Below are 16620 nucleotides of genomic sequence, written 5' to 3'. Positions count from 1 at the left end.
CAACAATAGATGCGATACATAAATAACGAATGAAAATCAAACTCACAAAATAGTGAGAGAGAGAAATGGAAAAACAACACGTGACTAAAGGCACGTGAGCTAAAAGGGTAAAACAGAGAATATTATACATATATAGTATATATGTAATATTCTATATCTATATATAATACAAACAGATACGCATATATGTATTTATACATATATATACCGTAATCACGTGACCGAAGTCCGTAACACCGCCGCGATCGCGCGGCCAAGGTCAGTGACCCCGATTCGATTCGGCTCGATCAACCAACTAACCAATCGGCAACGCGGAAAAGAGGCAACAATAGGTGCGATATATTCGACTCCAAACGTGCACTTCTCGGTCCAAATGCTTTTTTTAATATAGGAAGGAAAAGAGAGAAGAGAGAATACAAAAAAGGTCCATGATACATTAAAACAATTTTATATATTTACACGTGAGTTTGATAAAATATATATATATATGTTTCTGCGTGTGTGTGTATGTACATGAAAAATTGAACATTATTTTCAACTAACCCACCAGAATCTCACGCTATTGTCTCTATTGTTAGTCTCGATATCACATTGTCTCTGTCCTGAACTAGTTGCTAATATAGGTAGCGTTCTGTGTAAACTTATTCCATTTATACAATCTTTCGATAACTGTATTTTATATTTCGGTATCAAATCTTCATCGTATTCTGTGATTTCCGGCAATTCCCACACACTAATGTTTCCATCAATTCCACCTGTGTTTCAAAATAAAAGTTAATATTAATGGAACACGTCAAGTAATCTGATTTTGAAGTTACTTTTTAAGTAGAACTAACCAGAGATTATTTGCTTGTTATCAGGCGTAATGTCGAATTGTATTCTTTGATTGGTGTCCGATTCTCTTCCCTCAAAAGAATAAAGTACATTACCGGGATTACGAAGATCCCAACACAGGAATTCGTTATTTTTTCGTACTACGGAAAATAATTTCGTTCCGCAAGAACTAAACTCAACTTGTGTCACCCCGCTACTGGTTTTTAAAGCGCACAATGGTCCGTCTTTATATAAACCTTTTCAAATAACAACAAAAAAACAAGTGTAATAACACAAACTACTAGTAAGAATATTCTATATATAATCCAGATATCAAATAGGAATATGCATACCTATACATTTTGAGTAAGTGCCGAAGGCGACTAAACCCGGCATAATTGGATTTTCACGAACGCACGAGACTAAGCCAATCATGTTTGGAAAATCGTGTTTAAACTCAATGGTGCTCGTCTGACGTCCAGGACGATCTGTATCGAAAATTCTCACAGCATTTTTAAAGCCACACCAGATCTCCCGTCCTGAATTTATAAACTGAACACTGATAGATGCTTCCACCTCATCAACCCTGGAAAAAGTTGGTTTTATGTAAAAAAAAAAAAGTCATTCAAATTATGTAAACAAAATTCTGAAATGACATGTTACTAACTGATTGTAAGCTCGATATGTAGCGCGTAACTTTCCTGTAAACGCATCCCACAAGTGAACAGGACTCTCTCTACTACTACTGAGGAAGCAACATGTTGCTGGTTCCCATGAATTCATAAACGGATACCAGCAACTATCATATATAAGACCTCCTTCTTTAACTGTGAGTGCAGATGCAAGACTAGTCTGTGTAAAATCAGAAGGAACATGACCGGAATACATATCTCTAGGAAGTTCGTAAATGCGCAGTCTAAAATCTTCTGACGGTACAAGTAAGCATGTTCCATCCGGAGACCATTTACAGCCTTTTGTAAAATTCTCGCACAAATTTGTAGGTTCATATTCTTTAGTAACTACATACAACAACTTTGGTGCTTTGGACCAATTATAATGAAAGCTTGTGGAATCTGTTGATTCGGTGTCTTCTGAATTTATAGCTTTAACTTCTCTAATACTTGTAGTTTTCGTTTGTTCAGATGCTGCAGAATTTATTTTGTCAGAAAATAACACATCATCATGCATTACCTACAATTTGACAAAGTATTAATTTTTGGAGAGTTTTAAAGTTCAATCTTTAAAAATATACATATACTTGTATAAGTATTAAGTATATATCTAAACATATATAAAACAGTGTGCTATGTGAAACTTACATGTGACTGTGAAGAATTGTCAAGGTGAATCTCGTTTTCAACTGAAGCTGCACCAGAGTAAGTTTTGCAAGACTTCTCAGTCTCAGTAAATAATTTCAATTGCTCTTGGTTATTTGCATCTGCTCCGCTTTCTGCATTGTTTTCGACCGTATCGCTTTGAGGTGATGTTTCATTCTCTGTTGGCAACGCACGTAATTCTATTCCCAAGTTTTCACACTCCATTTTTATCTCCTTAAATTACTTCTAGAAATGTCCCGATTCGCTTATACATAAAAAAATTTCTTGATCTCTTTCAGAAATATTTCGGAATCAATTGAAACCGCATGAAGCAGAACCCGCGCTGATACTTTCCATTTTCAAATTATTTCAAGGTTAGGGTTACAGTGATTGCGTTCCGATGTTTACTATCAATGCTGAAAATCTATACTTCACACGTCTCATATATATGCTATAGCATGCACATGGGACATACGTAAATAAATTTAAAAGTGTTTAAAAGCGCGATGTATAAGATCACAAGAAATTAAGTAGTTTTTTTTTAGAAACTATAATAGTTTATACATATACTTTATTGTACAACAAAATACAACAAAATAAGTGAATAATAAATTCTTATCAAATGTTCTTTCAACCCTACACTTTTTGTTGTTTCTAATAATAATATTATCACGATAACTATGGTTTTGATTTATAACCTTAGACGATTAACTTATAAATAAATAAATAAATGTAAAAAATTGTTGATGATACACCTTAATTCAGTCGATACATGTATTTTTCAATATCTTTCTCTTTATTCCTTATTCAATTTCTCATCTTCTCTCATGCACTTATTTTCAACAGATTCGCTGTTTTTCAGCAAGTTTCTATAACGTTCTACCAGATCGCTAATGGATCGTCTTTTCGTACGATTTTCGTGTTTTATCACTGTTCCCTTGCTCTCATCATTTCCGTACTGTATTTCAGTAAATTCATCGAGTTTAGGCTTATTTATTTTGAGTTCATAATCAAAATCTTCCGCTTGTACGTGAGACACGTTTCGTGAAGAAGTTTCTTTCATTGGACTACAATGTGTGAGGTCACAAGCAGATCCTTCGTTTGAATTGAAAAAACTTTTCGCTGTAATATCCAAATTGAAGTTCAACAAACTGGACATTTCTTCTATCGGATTCATAAAAGTGGAAGAAGCGGCTTGCTCAGGAGGCAGCAGAGACATCATGCTAGAATTAGCTGTACACACACGATTTAACATAAATTTGTAATTTCATTATAATTTTTTTTTTTAAATATTTAGAAACTGTTTGAAAACTTTTGGCAATAATATAAATTAACTCGGATTACAAACCTTTCATGTTTCTAATTTTACTCGTCGAGAACAATCGAGAGTATTTGTTTGTTATTTCGTTATCTACTCGCTTTACTTTCGGCGATGCAAAACGCATGTTCGATCTGTGCTTCTCATTAGTTTGTGTCAACATTGCTTTGTCGATGTTAATACGAGACACGAACAAATTTGGCGTCTTGTTCCGATTGTATCGCACATACTTTGAAAACAATGGTTTATGTGCAACTGTAAAAATCAATATGTTAAACAACTGCTTGAAAATTAAAAACTGCACAATACACACACGCTATAGTTGTTTTATGTTTTGAAATCTTCTTTTAAATCTTTTTCTACATATCTTGAAAATTTACCTTCTCCTGGAGTAAATTGCAACAATTTATGTAAATCATTCGTTTCATCCGCGTAATTGATATTGATTTTGATTAGAGGTGACGGCATGAGAAGCATGTGTTTTACAAAAGGTAGTTCATTTTCTTCTGGTATATGAGGTATACCAGTCTTACACATGACGGTTTGTGTTTCCTCCGAGGCGCTTGTTATTGTAGTCAAGAGAGTTTTCATCACATTGCACACAGACGTCATGTCTTCCGTACTGGCTTTTACTTGCAAAAGACATTGCGATAAATCCGCCAAATTCTCTTTCCTTAGTTTATGATACACTTGCTGAAGTACCGAAGTGAATAAGCATATAAACGTGTGATACACCAATTTGTTGTCAGAGTATAGATGGCAAAGATATTGCTAAAAGAAAAAAACAAGAAATCAGCAAATAAACATCACATTATTATTAAAGATGTGTGTATGTTTCCACATGTTTATTATTTCTAACAATTTGCAAATACGCGTTTCTTTCAAAATAAACACCAGTCTTACCCGAACATCAGGTGGAAATGGTAGCTCCGATATCACGGAATAATCAATCTCTCCCAATTGATTGATGTCCAAAATTTTTGCGTTGTCTGACAAATTTGATGTTATACCGATTATATTCTTACATATTTTTTCCACGTCCTTCAATATTGCATTCCGTTTTTTTATGAAGCATATGTTTTTATCTAAACTACTTTTCCACACTGAAATATGTGATTATATTAGATAACATAGCAGATCAATTTTCTCAGATCAGAAAATACATATACAGTGAAAAATAATAGATAGAATTCTCACACTCTATGACCTCCGAATCTTCAATATTTTCCAAACGTTGCTTTATGGAAGTGGCGACAGGAGCTGCAGCTGCGCAATTCATCAAAATTTGTTTTCTGTCAAATATTTCTGCTTTGATCTCATTCAGTTTTTTTCTTTCTTCTCTAAAACAAAAAAATAAGAAAAAAAACCAACTCAATCAAAATAGATTTGCAAATGTAAGAATAATTGTGCTTATAGAGATGCGAGTAAACGTTACTCCAATGTGAAGTTTGTAGCCTTCTCCATTTGCACACAATTTCTGTGATAACTCATTATATTATGAACTATGCTTGTTTTGCATTGTTGCAGATACATTTCACTCAACACAGTTGTTGGACCTAATTTCGGTGCAGATAAAACCTCGTAATCGCCTAAAAATGCAATTATGAAACAAATATACATCACTGTCAATATAGAAAACATTCAAAAAGCAAAACAATAGCTCGATGGGTTAGCGTTAGCAGTAGGCCAGAGGAGAGAGAAGCAACAATACTAGGTTCAAATCTGTTTCACAAATTACCATGACGCATAAGATATCTTTTTACTGCAAGTTGAGAGAGTTTCCACATTATAATTGTGAATTTTGTGCCGCTTGCGTGATGAAGGTACGTGATCAGTACATTGGGAAGTCCTACATCAGGATTTTCTGCAGCAATAACATTCAAGTAATCCCTTATGTTATTGCGATATTTTGTTTCCATTTGTTTGCACATTAACGGCCACTCAATTAATTTTTCAAAACGTTCCGCATCGATAATCATCAATAAGTAATAGGAAACCTGAATAAATCCCGCATTATTTGGTTTATCAAACATTCCCTGAAACAAATGATATTTGTTAATTGCAAAGTCAATAAAAAAAAAAAAAAAAAAAAAGGTAGAATTACCAATGACATTGAGAGTCTTTTCTCGGTCTGTTTTGATTTTTTATTCTCTAAATAATTTATAAAATATATAAATCATCACACTTACTTCGCAAAACACTTTTTTAAAGTCCTCACTTGGAGGAACCAATTGATTCAACATGAAAATATTTCGATAAAAAGACGCACTGACAGTCATGATGCCGATGTGTGTAGCAAAGCACAGCTATTTAAGTCAGTAACTATCCAGCAATGTCCAGCATGTTGTTTACAGTTTGCAGCGACCAGTGAATTCAAACTCGTCTTTCGAAAAGAAGGAGAAACGCTTGAGCGCCCTCTATGTGACGCGGGGAGAAACTGGAGATTCGTGCGAGAGCAAAGGGCGCAGCAGCCAATTGACGAGGTGAAATGGTGAGAAAGTCCCTGGAACTGTCGCGCCGTCGCTATTGGCTGTTCGTCCGCTTTACCTGTTCCACGCACCTGGGACTCAATCCGCATGCGTCGCCACTCATGACCGCGCCGATTATGCGTGCACGCAGTCCACAATTAACGTTCGCGATGCAACGGCAGCGGCGGCATTTCCTGACTCGTAGTCGCGCGCATACCGTCGTGTTCACGCTTGCGCGCGTCACAATCGCGCATCCGTGTGCTTCCAAACTCCTCTACTGACGCGTGTTTCGTTACGCACGTTTTAACGTTCGACGGCGACGCGTCGTCGTTCCGGGAAGAACGACGTATCTCCCCGTACGCGAAGACGGTGCGAGCGGTTCGAGCGTCGGCGACGACTTTTGTACGGATCCGTTGTGGTCGCAAACGTCACTTCTGCCGCGGCACATGTAACCGCGCGATTCGCGTGTCGTGCCAGCACCTATCGCCCGGACGACGCTCAAACGAGGACAGGTTCCTGTTTTTTTTTTTTTTTTTACATTTTTACACACCTATAAATCTTTTGGTTTTTTTTTTACCCGCGTCTTTATCGCGTCGTGTTTACCCGCGAGTCGGGAGTGTTCGTCGAACGAGAGTGGGCATTGTCTCTTTCTCTCTCGATTGTCAAACGTTGGATATGCGCGCCGAGCGTCGCACGCTCGGCGCGGCGGATCGACGATCGTCGGCACGGCGAGGAGCGGACGCAGTGGTACCGCACAAGGCTGGTGGTCGCGTGTGTTGGTGAAGCTGTGCGAAGTGGTGTCGCCGCCGCCGCCGCCGCCGCTGCCGCCGCCACCACCACCACCACCGCTGCCGGTGGTGTTACAGTAGTAGTGGTAAAATCGTGGAATTTTCAAGGAGAAAACCTTGGGGAAGCACGTCTTGTCCTGGGCACGACAGGTAAATATATGCGCCGCGCGTATTACTACGTACGTACGTATCGTATAGGAGAACAGTCGGTGAGCGTGTAACGTGAAACTCCGATTGTGGTGGGTTTCGCTTTGTTTGAAGCTACGAAACGCGACGTGATGCGATGCATCAGACCTGTTGATATCGCGCGCCTTATCGCCTACCTACACCGATGTCTCAAATTCCACAATTACGAGATACGGTCGTGTCGTCTCAGTCTGTTTAACTCGTTCGAATTCAGGTTTCTTCCTCCCCGTGCTCTGGCTGTTCTCGAATTTATATATAGCGAATTTAATTCAGAAAGTCTGTACGTACATTTCTTTGCTTTAAATTCAATTCGGAAGATCGCGTGTGCACAGACTCCCGAAATCTCTCGAAGAGCACGGTAGGATTTTTTCTTCTTTTCCGGCGTTGCCTGCGAGACTGTTGCGTTAACGAGCTTTGGGGCCCACATCTGGTTTTAGTCAATTTCGCGACAAGTGGCCCGGAGAAGAGACCGCGAGAAGGCAGGAACAACAATCGATCAAACATTGAAACGCGAATAGAACACTCGGACTGTGCTAAATATAGAGATTATTGAAGGAATATTCGTGATTGCGCTGCATGAAGAGAGAAAGAGAGAGAGAGAGAGAGAGAGAGGGAGAGAGAGAGAGAGAGAGAGAGAAAGAGAGAGAGAGAAGATTGATAGTTAATTTCTCTCTGTAATTTTTAATTTTTATCCGCGCAATATCGAAATCGGGCGCGAGATTGGAAAATTTACCGGGTTTTGATATATATTTGCTTTTACGCATGACCAGAACTAGAACTTAGCGAACTTTTACACGCTCCTTATAACACCGCGGATTATTATTAACGCCTTTCACTCGCAATAACGTATTTCTTCGAAGTATATCTTCGATAATCTCGATAGGGGCTTATCTCTCGCTCTATCATTAGATTTCTAAATTTCATCGTATCTAATCTCCGCCGTAAATGTAATTTGTGGAAATTCGGGTGAGGTTTGTTTTTTTTTTTTTTTTTTAAAGTTCGTCAGACGAACGTGTTTCGATTCGAGGGACAAACAGCACACAGAGCGATAATTTTTTACTGTGAATTCATTCTGCAATATATTTGTGTGTGTTTAGAAACTTTTTTTTTTAAATAACTTCCCCCATATCTTTCGCTTGCATTGGTGTGTGTGTGTGTTTGTTAAATAACTCCTGACCTTCCGTTATGAAAATTTATCTCGCGTGTAACTTTAGCACGCAGGAATGTTTTATGTATCAGGATTGATATACGTACACGTATCGGTTTCAAGATAAAACTGAGACATTGCGCGCGTGTGTGTATGTGCGTGTATTTCTGTGTTCTATGTTCTATGTTTTCTATGTTAGGTGTAAGTTTTCTCCTAGCATCGAAGACAAAGACGCAATTATCATTTGGCCGATAACATTTATAAATTTTATTGAGGTGTCTGTAAATAGGTCAATTTTTTTTCTTGTAGTTTTCTTTATCCGTTTTAAATATGACATTGGAGATATAAGACGATCTAGGATCGCGCTTCAGAGTTTTGTAAAAGAAAGACTTCGGAGCACCGAGCCTTAGAGATGCAAATACGAAATCTCTCATTCTGCCTAATAAATCAGTCAATTAACGACGGTCACCGTTTGTTTTCACGTTACGCTCAATTTTTCGTCCGGCGTCAGTGTAACCTCGTAGGACAAAAGTCTCCACGTGCGTAGTTCTAATACACGAAGATACGTGGAAAAAAAAAAATTTGTTTTTTATTACCCGCGTGCGAGGTGACATACATAGACACACACGTTGTAGATTCGAGCACTTAAAAGTATTCGTTGTAAATGACGATGCAATGACATTCGCAACCTTTGTTGTTTCTTTGGCTTCTCTCTCGCGGTGTTGCGTAGAAAAAATAATCCAATTAGACGCTAATTAGATACATATATCGGCGGATATAAAAACACAATGGACATTAAAACAATATTAAATATCACTTTTAGAGACAAACGGCGATGCTATCTTCCGCTCGCTCTCAATTAAAGAAAAAAAAATACAAACGACTGTGGGTAAAAAGTTTCGCGTATTACAAGAAAGCTGGGTCTCTCTCAAAGAGAATTCAATGGCGGGAGAAAGTTGAGCGCGACGAGCATCGTTTAATTTGCCATATTTTCAATTTTCAACAATTCTATCTCGCGCAACACACGGACACACGATTTGTAGGTTGAGGAGAAAGAGAAACGATGTGCGTGCACAACGTAACGCACATTGCTCTTCTCCTGTGTAACGCACATATACATGTATATTCCTGTGCGTTACACAGAATTTACATAGAGAGGGACATGTGCGTACGTAAAGATGTGTATGTGGTGAAACAGGAAACGGCCGTTTAAGTGCAATAAACAAGCCGTTAGAACATACATTATCTGGTGATGTACATAATAACGTAATAATGCGACACAATTAATAAAATGTGCGGTAATTATACTGATGATGTCAGAGGTGTATTTGGGAAATGCGCTCGTCGCGACACATGTAAAGCCGATTCGCGTATGTACGTCGTGATACAGTGCACATGTGACCAGTGTGGGTTTATGTATGTATGTGTATCATATATATGCGGTGTATTACATATTATATTATATATATATAACACACCACAATATAAATATATATGTATATTATATACGATGTATATATGTATGTGGTATTATAATATATATAATGCCATGCTAATGAAGCAATGCGGGTCCTTCGAATACTCTGCTTAGATGGGTATTATATTCCCATTGACTGTTCTCTCTCTCTCTACCGGTTTTTTTTCCGTCTTTAAGATCAGGTCTTACCCGTTTAACACGACGGACCGTTCATCGATCGGGGAGGGATATCGTTTTGTCGAATGTAAAATTTATATATAAATTTAAATCTTGACAAAGTCTAAGAATAAAAAAAATCGCACGTTACATCGAGAAATGAGACGTTTCTCTCGATATTTTCGGAACGTTTTTTTTAAAAAGCAAGTAATTTTGTATCCGATCGATTTTCTCTCACACGATTTATGCGCAAGATCTGCATTTTTTTTTTTTTTTTAGTCAATTGAATATCTCGGTACGAATAAAAATTTTCCCGTGCGACGTTACGTGCTTTCCGCATACGTGCGTGTGTGTCGTTTAGAGCAGGACGAACAGCGTAACGAATATATGGTACGCACGATAATTACACGCACCACCGAATTCGATAGTGCCGGTGTATTCGGTACGTCCCGCCAGCGGTGTGCAAATTTTCTTACGTTTGTCACGACATCTGAAGAAGAGAAATCTGGACTCTATTGAATTTGAATAGAATTGAAAAAAAAAAAAAAAAAAATGTGACAATTTTTCGGTTACCATTGTTCTCTCTCAAATGTATTCCGAAGCACGTAAATCCGCGGTCGCAAGATGTTTATATAGGGAATAAAAATTGGCAGTATCTTTATTCTCGAATGACAAGTGACAGACTTCTCGAGAAGTATTACTGTGAAAAAAGAGTCGACGTGTCCAATTGGAAGTTTGTCGAGTTTGGCGAATCGAGGTTTTTTCGGTAACCGATCGAGAACAAAAATTCGTGCCGCTCGCAGGGGCGCGAACCCTGAGAACGACGGGAAGCGTCCGAAAGATGGGTTTGAGAACCGCTGAAAGCGGCGTAGCATGCAGCAGCGAGAGCGTATGACAGACCAGCGGAGAGAATGAAGGAAGAGAGTGAGGTGCGGGGGGAAAGAGAGGAAGGCAAGCAGGTAGAAGCGAGCGTGCTATCGCGCGCCGTGTGTGTGTACAGCGCGCGTGTTCGGAGAAATTCGACGTAAAACTGCGACTTGAAAATTGACGGCGACTTTAGCCAAACAAAACCGCGAAAATGCGGAACAATGCGAAACAGAACAGAAATCCGGGACAATCGCGCGCGATGTCTCCGACATGTCATTGTTCTTCGAATGGACATTCGCGCGAGAAGAGGATACGCCGCGAACGACAATTACGAAAAAGTGGGGTCTCTTTTGCATGTAATTAAACGCAAACTTGTTTCGTAAAAAATCGCGACTTCCAGGCGTGCGCGCGCGCGCGTCTCGACAGATTCACAAAAGACACGTGAGAGATCCGAAGCGAACGAAACGGTCTTTTAACGGTCGGACCTCTTACTCTATACGGCGAGGAGGAGAGAAGGGTGGATACGCGTACGTATGTAGCAAGAAAAGTCCCCCTTCTCTCTCTCTCTCCTCTCTCTCTCGTCTCTCTTGGTGGAAGTTACCTTGTCCCCGCATCGTGTCATCGTGGTTCGTCAGTTGCTTTCAGCTGCTGTACCGTGTGTGTACTACGCACGAGTACGTGCGTGCGTGCGTGCGTGCGTGCGAGCGACGGTGTGTTGCGGCGCGCGGAATTCAACGAGCGTCGCGCATTTGGGTGTGGCGGCGGAGCGGCTGCACCACTATCATCGTCGTCATCATCATCATCATCGACACAAAACGCGTGCACAAAACGAGAGCGGCGTGCACGACATCGCGAAAACGCGTGCGCGCTAAAAAAAAAAACGTGCACCGTATTGTCGTCCGGATTGGACGAAAAAAAAAAAGTGTGCCAACTTCCGTCACCATGAGCAAATTTCGTTTCGTCCATGTGACGTGGAGAGGAGCGCCAGTACGTGTTGCGCTTCCACATAACGTAAAGTGAGAAGTGTTATTGTTGAAACTCCACACACGGTCTACAGATCCGAGCGTGTGTACAAAACACGCGATTTAATCGTCCGAGTTGTCACGCGCGGAGAACCACTGGCGAGAGAAGGACTCCTCTTCGGACTGTTTTCGCTCGAGAGTTTTATGGCTAGATAATTGGAGAAGGATTTTCCATCCTGTGTGTGTGTGTGTGTACGTCAAAACATTTCTGTCGTCGCGACTCTCTCGGCGATAAGTCCCGAGAGATGTAGCGGGGAAATAATAATAATAATAAATAAACTGGAGTTTTGAGAAATCGGACATTTGTTAAGCGAATGTGTATCGGCGTCGAGGCGACGAAAAGAAGCGCGAAGAGATAGAGATCTCTCCGTGGTTGAAAGAATGACGGTGCCTGAAGAGTGAGTACAATATCGAAAGTCATTTTTTGTTCAACGTAGCGTGTATGTATTTCTCGCGCGCTATTTTATTTCTTTTTGTAGAAAATAAACGGTTGAAATAACGGCGATTGCGTCGAGGAGGAAAAAGAAAAACGCTCTGGACGCTTTGAACGAACGCCGCGATTCAAAAAACTTTAACGGGAACACGGCAACTGTCTAATTGTAATAATGATGTAAGAGAAAACTTGGAGCTCTCCCATTCAAGAAAAAAATACTTGAGAACAAGCGATACTCGAGACGAAAACGTTTGGAAAAACAGACGTGCGTTCTCGAAAACGAAGCGGGAGTTCGATTGCTTCCCCCCCCTTCAAACAGATCTCGTGACATTAGAAAAACAAATCTACGGAAAGAGATACGCGGACAATGTAGAGAAACGCATCAAGTACACGTTTCTGCTTTTTTTTAAAATTTTTTAACTTAATTTACAGTAACGTTAATTGTACACATAAATATCTACTTGGAACACACAAACGATACCTGTGAAAAATGTTGGTCAGTTTGCGAAACGCGTGTTTGAACGAGCTTTCGTAGATGCGCACTCATCATTGTTCGACGTCCCGCGCTTGTGATGTTGTTCTTTCATCGTTCATGTAGCGTTTAATAAAGAGCGAAGGGTTATTAACGTTCACTACGCGGTGTGTGAAAAACAATGCCTTGTGTGTTCCCCCAGTTTACCGATCAATTTTTTTCCTGTGCGACAAACTGGATAATATTCTTCAAAAGCACAAACGGTTTTCCTCACCGGCAATTAGTCATTTGGCATGGTTCGGAGGCGAGGAACGAAGAAAAAATGTGATGAGTCACGTGTTGCTTCGCACAAGGCGTTTCTCTCTCTCGCGGAAACAAATTTTTACACCCGACTGTACACACACACGCTCATCTCCTCCGCGCGCGCGGGGCATTATGCATTTGCGCTTTGAATGCTTTATGACGTTGACACTCGAGAGGTCAGTACTCCACGCTCCACGAGTGGGAGAGGGTGTGAGTACTACGTGATTACATTAGGGAATGCATTTGAGGATTGTAATTCTATAAGTCGTGTGTGAAATATGCGATGTGTATGTGTGTGGGTGTATTGTATTGCGCGATTTTCACTTTCGTAGCAAAAATCTCTCGAGTATACTTCTCGCGTTACACTTCTACGCTCGTGACTTCCACGCGCGCGAACGTTTACCTTCACACATACTTTAGCGTATGAGTCACCGCAAATTTGGGTTCATCTGAGAAAGTTGTAATCGGCGGTGTAAAAAAAAAAAAAAAAAATGGGATAACGTGTCGCGTCGCTGTATGCGAAGTTGTGCGATTCGTTTTGCGGATAAAGAAAGAGAAAGAATATTTTGCGTAATCTTTATATAATACAACATTCCGAGATCGTTCCGATCGTGAGTTTTCAGCGAGAAGCTGACACGGTGAACGCTTGGGGAGGGGGAGGGAAAAAAAGGTGCAGACTGTGCACGCTTTTAAGATATTAACACCAGAAGGACATCGCTCGGAAGGTGACGGGAGAGGCGATAGGAATGTTTAGCACGTGATTGTCTCTCGAAGGTAGCTTCATTGCGAGGGCACGCCGAGCTCGGTTGTAGAGAGAAAGAGAGAAGAAGGGATGGGAAGTACTACATACGTGTGCGCGTGCGTGTATGTGTGTGTGTAGACGCTTATTTGATTATATTTTAATCCCTTCGTAACTAGTTAATGTACTGCATATCTTATGCGAACAAGGCAACTGCAACCTAGAAACGATTTTGAACAACATGTAAAAAAGCGCTGGTTTTTAAATATATATCTTAAAAACAATTGCAGGAATTAATTTTAACAATATTAAGTTATTTGTTAATTGTTTGATATGTTTCGCAATTTGGTATCTCACATGTTGTTGTTTATTTTTCAGAATGGCAACGGAAGTAGCGAACAAGAAGGCAGAGCGGGAGGCTCTCAGAGGAGTCATACAGCAGTGGAATGCCAATCGTTTAGACCTGTTCGAACTGTCGGAACCGAACGAAGTGAGTATCGTGAACTTATTGCGAACGCGCGCTTCGTAACGCGTAGTATGGTAAAATTTCAAATTTAACACACATTCCATTCCCCATGATCAAAGATGTGTAATATTTGTTAGATCAATGTTTTTTACGAGAACGCGTGTCTAAATAGAAAATTACACATCGACGTTAAATTAAGTGCAACATTACTTAGTTGTAAATTATTCTTTATGTGACGTTCTTCTAGGACTTGGAGTTTCATGGCGTCATGAGATTCTACTTCCAAGACAGTGGTCAGAAGGTTGCCACAAAATGTATCAGGGTCGCTTCGGATGCAACCAGCCAGGCAGTGATAGAAACGCTTATAGAGAAATTTCGTCCCGACATGAGAATGTTATCCGTCCCGGAATATGCTCTTTACGAGATCCATGAAAATGGAGGTGAGTTGCATCGAAGTTTTTTTTTTTTTTTTTTACATACAAATTAATAAATTTGTTTATTTTTTTAATTAGAGAGCTATGCCTTGAGTAATTATAACTCTTCAACGATTTTCGTAAATTGTGTTACTAAAATAAAACTTCCACTTCTCGTTTATAGAAGAGCGCAAGCTTCGCTTGGACGAAAAACCGCTGATGGTTCAATTAAATTGGCACATAGACGATCGCGAGGGACGCTTCCTGCTGAAGAGAATCGATGACAAGACCAATGCACAGGGCGTCGGTTTTACTGGATCAGCCGACGGATCTAGTTTTCGAAGAAAGCTGAGCAAGCGAGAAAAAAAACAGATTAAGAAGCAGGAGAAGCTCAGTCGACTGAAGAGCTTGGAACAAGACGAGAACACCGCGCCTGGCGATCAAAATGGCGTTGCCGAAAAGCTTTACACCGGTTAGCAAAATCTTATATTTTCAGATATTTTGTTTATAAAGATGATATTAAATCAAAATCTTGTGTAAAAGATACGTATCTAAGATATACATGTTTAAAAAAATATTTTGCACGTTACTATGTGCATATTTATTTTGTTTCTTCTGCATAAGATACAATTATCTTTGCTTTATTATTAGCATATTAAGATACAATTATCTTTGATTTATTATTAGCATTGTAATATAAGCGATAAAAGTAAAATACTTTTTTTTGCACCTACGCCCACGTTGTTTTCTCACTTTAATGAGAACGTTATCGCTTTCAGAACTACCGGAGACCAGTTTCACGAGGAGTATTTCAAATCCAGAAGCGGTGATGAGGCGCCGTCGTCAACAAAAGCTTGAGAAGAAGCTTCAGCAGTTTCGCAGCAAAGACGGCGGCCCCGACACGGGCGGTACATTGAAAATTTATGGCGAGGCGTTGTGCAAAGACGTGCCATACAAGACACTGTTGCTGAGCGTGCGTGATTCTGCCGCACAAGTCGTGCGGGAGATGCTCTCCAAATATGGTCTAGAAAAAGTGGATCCGCAGCTATATTGCCTCGTGCAGGTTAGCATATATCCACAGGAGATCATGATTCACCTGTGAATAAAGTACAACGATAATCGATGTATCTAGTCTTACAAGTTTACTTATTTGACACGAACTTTGATTCGACATTACAATTCGATGAAAAATTTGTGATTATAAAAAATAAAGAGATTGCAGAGAATATTTTGAGAATGTATTTAACGACGGAAAAGATTTACGTGTATCAAAAGAATCCGATTTTACATGTTTATTTTAATTAAAATGTTTAGAAATTACATAAAAATAGTAGGCGTGGGTTTTTACAAAAAGAACAGAATGTATAAATCCTTTATTTTTGATCTTAATATAGGTCAATGGTGAAAACGTGGGCGGAACTGCACATCAGGAGTATATATTGGACGACGACGAGTGTCCTTTAGCGATATTAATGAATCATCCTTCTACGCGAGGTAAGATCTTTTTCACATTTTATATCAGTGCTACAGGATCGCACAGTTGTGCAGTCGTAATCCTTCTAACGGAGTTTGCTTTCATATTTTACTCCAATCAATTTTAAAGAACGTCATTGACGGATTAAACATGATAATTTTAATAACTCGATTAAATGGCTCTAAACATTTATTTTACACTTTATTTCTGTATGGTGAAAAATAAGAGGAGAATTTTTCAATATATTGCTTTATGGATCAAGCACGTAATTACGTGCACGTGCAGTAATTTGTTTTATAGTTTTATACAAACAGTAAACTTATCTGTAAACAAAAGAAAGGTTCGTGTAACTTCTCAGGATTAATTCTTGCACAAGTTGAAAGCTTTAAAAATTTATATACAACAAAATTAAATAACTACACTGATAAAAAAAATATTTTATTTTATCGTATAAAAAAAAATGTCAAGTACGTATTTAAAAACATTTTACACACGAATAACAAAAATATTTAAACGAAAGAGTTTTCAAATTGTTACGTGTTTGGTCAAACAATATTGATTAAAAATATAAGTTATTAAAAATGGTTGCATAATCAATTGCAAAAGAATTGACAAGAGTCACATTCATGGTAAAGAAGAATATAAAATAAAAAAATTAAACTAAAGAGATCAATACTTGTAAGAACGAATAGAACGAATAATTCTTGAAAGAACGGAGAAAAGAAGTGATTTAACGAGCCAGATTAATTATAAGCATAGAGA

General features: G+C 39.1%; 3 protein-coding genes across 14 annotated transcripts in view; 1 reads left to right on the top strand and 2 right to left on the bottom strand.

Moving 5' to 3' along the window:
• Positions 1-466: 466 nt before the first annotated feature.
• Positions 467-2520, bottom strand: LOC109858000 (telomerase Cajal body protein 1). The gene is made up of 5 exons (XM_020434843.1): positions 2133-2520; positions 1481-2004; positions 1167-1399; positions 837-1070; positions 467-755 (listed from the first exon to the last, which is right to left on the bottom strand). Exons 1-5 carry the CDS (start codon positions 2352-2354, stop codon positions 535-537), a joined length of 1434 nt encoding a protein of 477 aa, XP_020290432.1. The 5' UTR covers positions 2355-2520; the 3' UTR covers positions 467-534.
• A 245-nt stretch (positions 2521-2765) lies between these two features.
• On the bottom strand, positions 2766-6581 carry LOC109857999. 2 transcript variants are annotated; one of them, XM_020434841.1, is made up of 8 exons: positions 5637-6581; positions 5186-5444; positions 4883-5036; positions 4645-4787; positions 4351-4550; positions 3828-4218; positions 3478-3702; positions 2766-3362 (listed from the first exon to the last, which is right to left on the bottom strand). In XM_020434841.1, exons 1-8 carry the CDS (start codon positions 5724-5726, stop codon positions 2926-2928), a joined length of 1899 nt encoding a protein of 632 aa, XP_020290430.1. In that variant the 5' UTR covers positions 5727-6581; the 3' UTR covers positions 2766-2925. The 2 variants fall into 2 exon arrangements, with proteins under 2 accessions (XP_020290430.1, XP_020290429.1); XM_020434840.1 differs by having other exon boundaries at positions 2768-3362; positions 5186-5483.
• A 164-nt stretch (positions 6582-6745) lies between these two features.
• LOC109858011 (afadin) overlaps positions 6746-16620 on the top strand; it is a 34305-nt gene continuing 24430 nt past the window's right edge. For 5 of the 11 annotated variants that reach the window (XM_020434877.1, XM_020434874.1, XM_020434872.1 and 2 more), the window contains exons 1-6: positions 6954-7247; positions 13884-13995; positions 14219-14411; positions 14569-14856; positions 15164-15447; positions 15779-15878. In XM_020434877.1, coding sequence (XP_020290466.1) covers positions 6982-7247; positions 13884-13995; positions 14219-14411; positions 14569-14856; positions 15164-15447; positions 15779-15878 — 1243 coding nt within the window. In that variant the 5' untranslated portion in view covers positions 6954-6981. The other 6 variants (XM_020434878.1, XM_020434880.1, XM_020434871.1 and 3 more) reach the window with 6 other exon arrangements.

Source organism: Pseudomyrmex gracilis, unplaced genomic scaffold, assembly GCF_002006095.1.
Source record: "Pseudomyrmex gracilis isolate BER0280 unplaced genomic scaffold, ASM200609v1 scaffold_180, whole genome shotgun sequence".
In the NCBI taxonomy this organism is placed as follows: domain Eukaryota; kingdom Metazoa; phylum Arthropoda; class Insecta; order Hymenoptera; family Formicidae; genus Pseudomyrmex; species Pseudomyrmex gracilis.
The sequence above is the reverse complement of the archived record's forward strand: the minus strand, read 5'-3'. Positions and strand labels throughout refer to the sequence as shown.

Excerpts from the sequence above, each read along its gene's own strand:
- LOC109858000 (XM_020434843.1), bottom strand. The coding sequence starts at position 2,354 with ATGGAGTGTGAAAACTTGGGAATAGAATTACGTGCGTTGCCAACAGAG. Across the intron at positions 2,005-2,132 it reads ACAATTCTTCACAGTCACAT|GTAATGCATGATGATGTGTT; the intron begins GTAAGTTTCACA and ends GTCAAATTGTAG. Across the intron at positions 1,400-1,480 it reads ACATATCGAGCTTACAATCA|GGTTGATGAGGTGGAAGCAT; the intron begins GTTAGTAACATG and ends AACTTTTTCCAG.
- LOC109857999 (XM_020434840.1), bottom strand. The coding sequence starts at position 5,726 with ATGACTGTCAGTGCGTCTTTTTATCGAAATATTTTCATGTTGAATCAA. Across the intron at positions 5,037-5,185 it reads AAGATATCTTATGCGTCATG|GCGATTACGAGGTTTTATCT; the intron begins GTAATTTGTGAA and ends TTGCATTTTTAG. Across the intron at positions 3,703-3,827 it reads GCAATTTACTCCAGGAGAAG|TTGCACATAAACCATTGTTT; the intron begins GTAAATTTTCAA and ends TGATTTTTACAG.